Source organism: Syngnathoides biaculeatus, chromosome 2 (assembly GCF_019802595.1).
Source record: "Syngnathoides biaculeatus isolate LvHL_M chromosome 2, ASM1980259v1, whole genome shotgun sequence".
In the NCBI taxonomy this organism is placed as follows: domain Eukaryota; kingdom Metazoa; phylum Chordata; class Actinopteri; order Syngnathiformes; family Syngnathidae; genus Syngnathoides; species Syngnathoides biaculeatus.
The window spans coordinates 3,824,133-3,833,796 of NC_084641.1; the positions used below are offsets into that span (position 1 = coordinate 3,824,133).

The window sequence follows — 9,664 nt, forward strand, 5'->3', positions numbered from 1 at the left end:
CATTTGTCATTAGGTCAATATGATGTGTTTTTCATGTTCTGTACACAAAATATTGTAACTGCGAGCACATTTTAAATTACTTACATTTCATCGTGTTTTGTTATCAGGTGACTATTTGTGTAAAGAACATATGCTGTATGTGGTAAATTCCAATCATCCAAGGCTCCTGTTGCATCCATTCTAAATTAGCGTAATCCAAATGGCATGAGTGACAATTCTTTGAAAAAGTAATTGAAATAGTTGCACTACTATTACATTTTCAACAATGTAACTTGTATATGTAACATCTACATTTCCAAAATCATATTCCCAGCATTACCCACAATGCATCTTGAAACGAAGACAACAGCCATTGAACAGCAGAAAATGAACAACATAGGTCATGATTTTGCGTAATAATGTAGCCATGATGCATAACAATTCGTTCAATTGTTGCATATCGATTGCGCAAGGTCCACAGTATGCACTGTTGAAGTTAAGGCACACCAAAACCGCAAAGGTATCTTCCCAAAACTTTTTTTTTTTTCATTTGATGAGTCACTTTTAAAAAGAACCCTATCTAGTGGTGATTAGGCAGCAGTGGGGAATGTGTGAGTGATTCATAAGGCAGCCCACAATGGGGTCGTGCTGCACGCATTTGGCTTTTCCTTCTGGCAGAGTTTCCAGTACGATTTGGGTGGAGCATGTGAGTGCTGTGCTTAGTGTGGAAAGGGGAGCTTCCAACGTTCTTCTTTCCGGAAACAAATGACCGCTCATAGTTACAATAAAGTCCTTCCCCGGCAAGGTGAAGGTCCAAAACATTACTGTTGACTTGTTTTCACGGTTGAACAGATTGTTTTGGTTTTTTTTTGTTTTTTTTTTTACTGCTGCCGCCGTCCCCCCAGATTATTGATGGCCGAGCTGACGAGAAAGATGCCGGTGTGCCTACTGGTGATCTTCGTTATGTTGGACTCTTGTTGTACTGGTACTGTCAAGTTTTATTTTTGGGAAAACTTTCATACGGAAGTCGTGTTTTGGGAACGCAATATGTTTAGTGTCGTTTACCACACGCTGAAAACTAAACTCGCGCTGATGATTTTTTGCTAGCTTGATATTTATTTGCACTGCAAAAAGTACATTTTCAAGTGTATTCGGATTAAGGACGATTTACGGGGTGGGGGTCGGGTAGACACCATTAATATTATTATTACTATTATTCGTAACTACAGTTGCATTTTGAGAAGGAAGGATGGTGGAAGTGGTTAGCACGTCTGCCTCGCACTTCCAAGATTAAATCACGGCTCCGGCTTTCCTGTCTGCAGTTTGCATCTCGTTCCTTTGCTTACTTCGACCTTTCCCAATTAACGCGTTTCTTATGTAAATTAAAGACTTTAAACTGTCAATTGTCTATATGTGTTCTTTGATTGCCCAGCAACCGGTCCAGAATGTACCTCAACCTTAGCCTGATATTTGCCAGGGTAACGATAAAGAAAATAAACAAATAATGAAAATGGATGATAATTTTGATACAGTGTTGTGTTTATGAAGCAGGAAGCAAGTGAATGATCGAACGCAGCTGAGGTCTGATGTTGTCAGCGGAAGAGTGCATCCTTAGAAAAATGTCTTTTGAGACCCCTGTGATCGAGACCCAAAATAGGTCGATCACAGTATTTGCCGTCCTTTTCAGGCTCCAAAGTTTACAAGAAGGTGGGCGATGCCATTGTACTCAGGCCTGACGGGGTGCCGGCTCATAGCGGCCCCCTCACGAGCATCTTTTGGAAGCACGGGCCCAACATCGCCGTCGAGTGGGCCGGGGACGAAATCGAGGTGTATCGGCAATTCAAGAGTAAGCGATCCAATTCAGAGGTGCTGGAGGGTCGTCTGGGATGCTGAATGCTTCTCTATAATTCAAGATCGCTCGACACTGAACTACGTCAACGGAGAGCTTACCATCACAGAGTTGACTCCGAATGACAGTGGCACATACACGCCTGAGATCAACTTATTCTCCGCCTCGCTGACTCATCTTGCCGTGATCTGTAAGTGGATCATCCTTTTTGTTAGGATGTTTGGAATATTCTGGTGGAAGAAAATAAACTACCTTTGACTTGAACTGAAAACGATGACATCAACTTAAATAGAATGTACAAACCCAGTTCCATTGAAATTGGAAACCTTGTGAAACATAAATAATACAATGATTTGCAATTCATGGTCAACCTATATTGAATGGACTACATTAAAAAGACAATTTAATGTTCAAACTAATAAACTTTACTGTTTTGTGTAAATAATCATTAACTTAGAATTTGATGGCTATCTTTTTATTTAACAATACTCAATAAATGTTTGGAAACTGAGGACACAAATTGTCGAAGCTTTGTAGATCAAAAGCTTTCCCATTTTTGCTTGATTTACAACTTCAGCTGTTCAACAGTCCAGAGTCTTCATTGTCATATTTCACACTTGATAATGTGGCACACATTTTTAGTGGGAGACAGGTTTCGACTGGAGGCAGGCCAGTCTAGTACCCGCACTCTTTTCCTATGAAGCCACGTTGTTGCAAAATGTGTAAATGTGGTTGTGTATTGTCCTGCTGAAATAAGCAGGGGCGTCCGTGGAAAAGTTGTTGCTTGGATGGTAGCATATGTTTCTCCAAAACCTCTATTTAACTTTCAGTATTAATGGTGTCTAAACAGACATGGAAGTTACCAATCCCAGTGGCACTAACAGAGGCCCATGCCATCACAGATGCTGCTTTTTGAACTTTGCGTCCATAATACTAAAGATGGTTCTTTTACTCTCTGGCCTGGAGGACACCACGTCCACAATGTGGACTCTTCGGATCACAGAAGACGGTGGGGTTTCTGGGTGTTGTTGATAAGTGGCTTTTGCTTTGCATAGTAGAGTTTTAACTGGCACTTGCAGATGTAGCGCTGAATTGTATTTACTGACATTGGTTATCTGAAGTGTTCCTGATCTCATGTGGTGATATCCTGAAGACAATGACATCAGTTTTTGATGCAGTGCCGCCTAAGGGATCAAAGGTCACGGCCATTCAACGTTTTTCGGCTCGATTTCTCTTGATTCTCTGAATCTTTTCATGATATTATGGACTGTATATGATGAATTCCCCAATTCCCTTGCAATTGTACATGATCTCCTTTTAAACCCAATCATGGCACCCACCTGTTCCCAACTAGCCACTTCATTTGTGGTATGTTCCAAACAAGTGTTTGATGAGCATTCCTCAACTTTCGCTATCTTTGCATTGTATTCAATTAAATAGAGGTTGAGCAAGATTTACAAATCTTTGCATTTTATTTTTGTTTAGCAAAACATCCCAACTTCATTGTAATTGGGTAAGTAAAGAATTTAACAATTTGTGTATCGTGATGGGCGGCACGGTGATGCAACTGTTTAGAGCGTTGGCCTCAGAGTTCTGAGGACCAGGGTTCAATCCTGGCCGTGCCTGTGTGGGGTTTGCATGTTCTCCCCGTGCCTGCATGGGTTTTCTCAGGGCCCTCCAGTTTCCTCCAACATCACATAAACATGCAATAATTGGAGGCTCTAAATTGCCCCCTAGGTGTGATTGTGAATACAACTGTTGTCTGTCTCCATGCGCACTGTGATTGGCTTGCAACTAGTTCAAGGTTTACCCTGCCTCCTGCCTGTTGATAGCTCCACTCACGCTACCCTTGTGAAGATAAGATCCTCGGAAAATGAATGAATGCATGAATGAATGAATATATTGGGATGAATTGATGGCGACTCTGTCTGGTGTGAGTGACTTGGCCACCGGGTGGCAGTATACTAGTCACGCAGACACAATCAAAGAAGAGTTTCACAACTGCAGGTGTATCATGAGGATTCACAGTAGTAGTAGTAGTAGTAGTAGTAGTACCCCGTAGCTCAGTGGTTAGAGCACTGATTTGGTAAACCAGGGGTTCTGGGTTTGTATCCCACTGGGGCCTCCACTCCCTGAGAAGGCGTCAGGAAGGGCATCTCGTGTAAAAATTGTGCCAAACATATATGTGCGTTTATCTGAGATGACACGCTGTGGCGACCCCGAAAGGGACAAGCTGAAAGAAACTTACTTACACTCAGTTATATGTTTCATGATTTTGAGGATTTCATGGATTGTGCCTTGGTATTGGCTGGCAATCAGTTCAGGGTGTACCCTGCCGACTGCCCAATGACAGTTGGGATAGGCTCCAGCACTCTTGCAGTGGCCAGCGTTTCATGTCCCGTGAAAGCAATGGACCTCAAATGTCTTCCCTTCAAGTGATTCTTCACGGATTCAAACTACGGCTATAAAGGAAAAAGGCTAAGATCATATTTCAAGCCATTGATCCTGTTTTCAAAATCACTCTGCCTTGGCCAAATTAACTGAATGGTCTGAGTTTTTGCCAGCCGGAGTTACGATCTGTAAATAACGTGCGCTTCCTGTTCTTTCTGATTGAGAAAACCAAACCACAAGAGTTAGAAGATGAAACAACTGAGTGAGGCGCTTTGTGTTTCTTCTTCAAGTCCCCGTCCCCGAGCCCAGTGTCGTAACATCCTGTGATACCGAGAGGACAGTTTGTACGTTGACGTGTGCCGGCAACACCACGGGGGCCGAACCAGTCACCTACACCTGGATGCTCGGCAATTCCTTGGAGCCCAATTCGTCCGTGGAGCGCGTCATTCGAAAGGTATTTTACTTTTTACATTAAGTACAATTTTGAAAAATACTTTGGCTTTCCAAGTACCAACATCATGACATTATTAAAATAGTGTAGTAACCCATGATGTTCAATTAAACATTTTCTTAAAAGAAAAAAATGGATGAAATATTATTGTAAGCCACAAAGTCATTGTGTTTAAAGGTAGGACAATTTGGGGAAAAATGGGACTTAAAAGATTAAATTGAAAAATGGAAAGGCAGTTGGTCCTGAAGACATTCCTGTGGAGGTACAGGAAGATCTTTGAGAGGTGGCTGTCCAGTTTTTGACTAGCTTGTTCAATAGAATACTAGCAGGTGAGAAGATGCCTGAGGAATGGAGGAAAAGTGCAATATGAGCTTACTCATATTTAAGAACAAAGACGATGTGGAAACTATGAGATGAGCCACGCAATGAAGTTATGGGAAATGGTACTAGAGGGTAGACACGGGACAGAAGTAAGTATTTGTGAGCAACAGTATGGTTTCATGCCTTGAAAGAGTACCACAGATGCATTATTTGCCTTAATTTTCCACACTACTTATCCCGGTTAGAGTCGTGGGTCGCTGGAGCTTATCCCAGCTGCCTTTTGGCAAAAGGTGGACTACAGAGATGTACAGGGAAGGTCAGAAGGAGCTAGATTGCAACTTTGAGGATCTAGTAATGGTCTATGACAGAGTACCAAGGTAGGAACTGTAGTACCGCATGCGGAACTCTGGTGTGGCGAGAAATATCTCTGAATAGTACAGGACATGTATGAGGTCAGCAGAACAGTGGTGAGGTGTGCCGTAGGTGTGACATAAGAATTTAAGGTGGAGGTGGGACTGCATCAGGTATCAACTTTGAGCCCCTTCCTGTTTGCTGTGGTAATAGATAGGCTGACAGATGAGGTTAGACTGGAATCACCTTGGACCATGATGTTCACAGATGAAATTGTGATCTCCAGTGAAAGCAGAGAGCAGGTGGAGGAACAATAAGAAAGATGGAGGCACGCACTGGAAAGGAGAGGAATGAAGATTAGCCGAAGTAAAACAGAATACACAGTGAAGAAAATAAGTATTTGAAGACCCTGCTATGTTGCAAGTTCTCCCACTTAGAAATCATGGACGAGTCTGAAATTTTCATTGTAAGTGCATGTCCACTGTGAGAGAGATAATCTAAAAAGAAAACTCCCGAAATCACAATGTATGATTTTTTTTTTAAACGATTTTTGCGTGATACAGCTGCAAATAAGTATTTGAACACCTGTCTATCAGCTAGAACTCTGACACTCAAAGACCTGTTAGTCCGCCTTTAGCAGTCCACCTCTACTCTATGTATTGTCCTGAATCAGATGCACCTGTGTGAGGTTTTTAGCTGCATAAAGACACCTGTCCACCCCATACAATCAGTAAGACTCAAGGTTGTAACATTGCCAAGACCAAAGAGCTGTCCAAAGACACCAGAGACAAAATTGTACAACTCCACATGGCTGGAAACGGCTACGGAGAAATTGCCAAGCAGTTTGGTGAAAAAAGGTCCACTGTGGGAGCAATCATTAGAAAATGCAAGAAGCTAAACGTTATGGTCAATCTCAATCGGAGTGGAGCCCCACGCAAGATATCACTTCGTGGGGTCTTAATGATCCTTAGAAAGGTGAGGAATCAGCCCAGGACTATACAACAGGACTTGGTCAATGACCTGAAACGAACTTGCACCACCGTTTCCAAGGTGACTGTTGGTAATACACTAAGATGTCATAGTTTGAAATCATGCATGGCGCAGAAGGTTCCCCTGCTTAAACCAGCACATGTCAAGGCCCGCCTTAAGTTTGCCAATGACCATTTGGACGATACAGAGGAGTCATGGGAGAAAGTTTTGTGGTCAGATGAGACCAAAATGGAACTTTTTGGGCATAATTCCACTAACTGTGTTGGAGGAAGACGAATGTTGAGTTCCATCCAAAGAACACCATCCCTACTGTGAAGCATGGGGGTGGTAGCATCATGCTTTGGGGGTTTTTCTGCACATGGGACAGAACGACTGCACTGTATTAAGGAGAGGATGACCGCGGCCACGTATTGTGAGATTTTGGGGAACAACCTCTTTCCCTCAGTCAGAGCATTGAAGATGGGTCGTGGCAGGGTCTTTCAACATGACAATGACCCGAAGCACACAGCCAGGAAAACCAAGGAGTGGCTCCGCAAGAAGCATATTAAATTTCTGGCATTGGCCTAGGCAATCTCCAGACCTAAACCCAATACAAAATCTTTGGAGGGAGCCGAAACTCCGTGTTTCTCAGCGACAGCCCAAAAACCTGTCTGATCTTGAGAAGATCTGTGTGGAGGAGTGGGTAAAAATCCCTCCTGCAGTGTGTGCAAACCTGGTGAACAACGACGGGAAACGTTTGACCTCTGTAATAAATATTAATATTGGTTTCCTCAGGCGTACAAATACTTATTTGAAGCTGTATCACACAAATAAATTGTTAAAAAAAATCTTACATTGTGATTTCTGGATTTTTCTTTTTAGATTATCTCTTTCACAGTGGACATGGACTAATGATGAAAATTTCAGACCCCTCTATGATTTCTAAGAGGAAGAACTTGCAATATAGCAGGGTGCTCAAATACTCATTTTCTTCATTACATGTGTGTGAATGAGAAGAGTGGAGGGGGAAGAGTGAGGCAACAGGGAGAAGAGATTGCGAGGGTGGACGACTTCAAATACTTGGGGTCAATAATCCAGAGCAATGGTGAGTGTGGTAAGGAAGTGAAGAAACTTGTCCAAGCAGGTTAGAACAGCTGGCGAAAGGTGTCTGGTGTTCTATTTGACAGAAGAGTCTCTGCTAGGATGAAGGGCAAAGTTTATAAATATTATATTGTGCCTGGGGCGGTATGGTGGTCAGCTGGTAAAGCATTGGCCTCACAGTTCTGAGGTCCCGGGTTCAATCCCAGACCTGCCTGTGTGGAGTTTGCATGTTCTCCCCGTGCCTGCGTGGGTTTCCTCTGGGCACTCCGGTTTCCTCCAATATTTCAAAAACATGCAACATTAATTGGACACTCTAAATTGCCCCTAAGTGTGATTGTGAGTGCGGCTGTTCGTCTCAATGTGCCCTGCGATTGGCTGGCAACCAGTTCAGGGTGTACCCCGCCTCCTGCCCATTGACAGCTGGAATAGGCTCCAGCGCTCCACGCAACCCTTGTGAGGATAAGCATCGAAGAAAATGGATGGATGGATAGTGTACCTTTTTAAAGTTTGTTGTAAAAGGTGTCAATGGAAATGTTTGTGGATACTTTTTTGCGGCGGTCTAAAAATATGCTGATGGGATGTTGGCTCTTGCTCACCTCTCAGGACTCTTCAAGTGCAGCTGACATTAAGTGCGAGTTACAGAATCCAGTCAGCATGAAGGCCAGCCCATCTGTTCAAAACCCATTTCTTGCGCGTAAGCAGGCCCAATACAATGTTTGGTTAATTCTTATTCTATCAAACAGAACCAAAAAAGTGTTTGTTCCAACAGCGAGTGCAGGAAGTCTGAAGGTCAACACAGGCCTGACAGTCTTCATCTGTCTCCTGACTGCAGTCGTGGTGCTGGTGCTCATTCACAAATGCAGAACAGGTAGGAAAATGACAACTTCCTGTTTGAGCCCATGTTCATTTCATCTGGTGGTATTTCCCTTAAATGAGGATTTTAATAATAACTTGATTTGTATTTTTGCAGGGTGGAGTATTGTTACCAAATTAAAAAAATCTTTTTGCACTTTACTTTGTCCAGCATTACTCATAAACTTACTACTTGATAAAGGTTTCACGGCATTAGATTGACTCCAGTTAATATTTTATTTCAATTATGTAATATGGGAGAAAATATATTCAAAATTCAAGTTTTGTTTTCTGGGATTTTAACATATGTTAACGTCACACAGGGATGTGGTTCTTCCAGAAAGGTAAGCATGAAGTTTAAGTGAAATTTAGCTTCATTCTTCACATGTGATTTAAAACTCTTACAATTTTTTATTTTTATCCCTAGCATCCATGCCATGGGAAGCAGGTCAGTGGAAAGCAGAACACTTTTTGATATTGTCGGCTACCCTCAGATGGCCAAACCGCACTTACTTGTGATTCTTTTTCCATTAAAGCATGCCTATGCATAATATGAAGTGTAAATTGCCACTACAGCAATACCATTTTAATTATTATTTGAGTTTGAGCTCTCCCCTCTTTCACCACCTCAGACTTCTGGAGGAAGCAGGAGAGTCAACGTAAGTGTCAGTTATTTTAATGATGACTATTTCAAGCTATTAAAATACTTTTTTGGGGAAAAAAAAAAAACAGATGAAAGTCCAGGTGCTCACGCATCAAACGGCAGCCCAGCTCGCCAAGAGAAGGCACCAGCGGAAGGTACGACTGGAATAAACTTCACTTAACAAGATCTGTCACAATTTCATTCGTTACAGTTTTCCTTTCCAGAGGAAACACCAATGACGTAGGAGGCCCGAGATCGGTCTCTTAACAGTTGCACACGCTTTTCTTCACAAGCCGGCTAGGATTGTGTGCCTTTCAACAAAGACGAAAAAAGGAATCGGGCATGGTGCAGAATTGAAAAGTCAACCCTAGACAATACCAGGAAATACTCCAGCGTGTGCGCCATTGTGCTGGCCCACATGCTTGGCGGGGTCAGCACCAATCCTGTGGGCGGCATCTGACGTGGGGGGGGGGGGGGGGGGAATAACAGACAATTGTCACTCAACAATCGCATCATTGTGCACTTGTGATAAACATTTCTGCACCTGACATCTTTTCAACACTAAAATTTTTAACTTTTTAACATTTTAACATGTTGCTCATTAGCTACATGGAGTTTTCTATTTTTTTTTTTTCATTTCTGATTATCACTTTAGGCTGTATTTTATGCTTTGAAAGTAACACCAAGATGAAATTGAGTTGAGTATATTTTAAACTGTACAATAAAACAAAATGTCAATCTTAAAGCATCTGGTGTC

General features: G+C 42.4%; 1 protein-coding gene across 2 annotated transcripts; it reads left to right on the top strand.

Moving 5' to 3' along the window:
* The first annotated feature begins 579 nt into the window (after nt 1–579).
* LOC133504718 (lymphocyte function-associated antigen 3-like) lies at nt 580–9,655 on the top strand. Of its 2 annotated transcripts, none has more exons than XM_061827254.1 (12): nt 580–784; nt 885–964; nt 1,667–1,825; nt 1,893–2,018; nt 4,510–4,673; nt 8,016–8,106; nt 8,182–8,280; nt 8,588–8,608; nt 8,692–8,712; nt 8,897–8,923; nt 8,997–9,062; nt 9,132–9,655. In XM_061827254.1, the coding sequence occupies exons 2-12, from the start codon at nt 892–894 to the stop codon at nt 9,149–9,151; spliced, it is 867 nt and encodes a 288-aa protein (XP_061683238.1). In that variant the 5' UTR covers nt 580–784; nt 885–891; the 3' UTR covers nt 9,152–9,655. The 2 variants fall into 2 exon arrangements, with proteins under 2 accessions (XP_061683238.1, XP_061683248.1); XM_061827264.1 differs by having other exon boundaries at nt 598–685.
* The last annotated feature ends 9 nt before the right edge of the window (nt 9,656–9,664 follow it).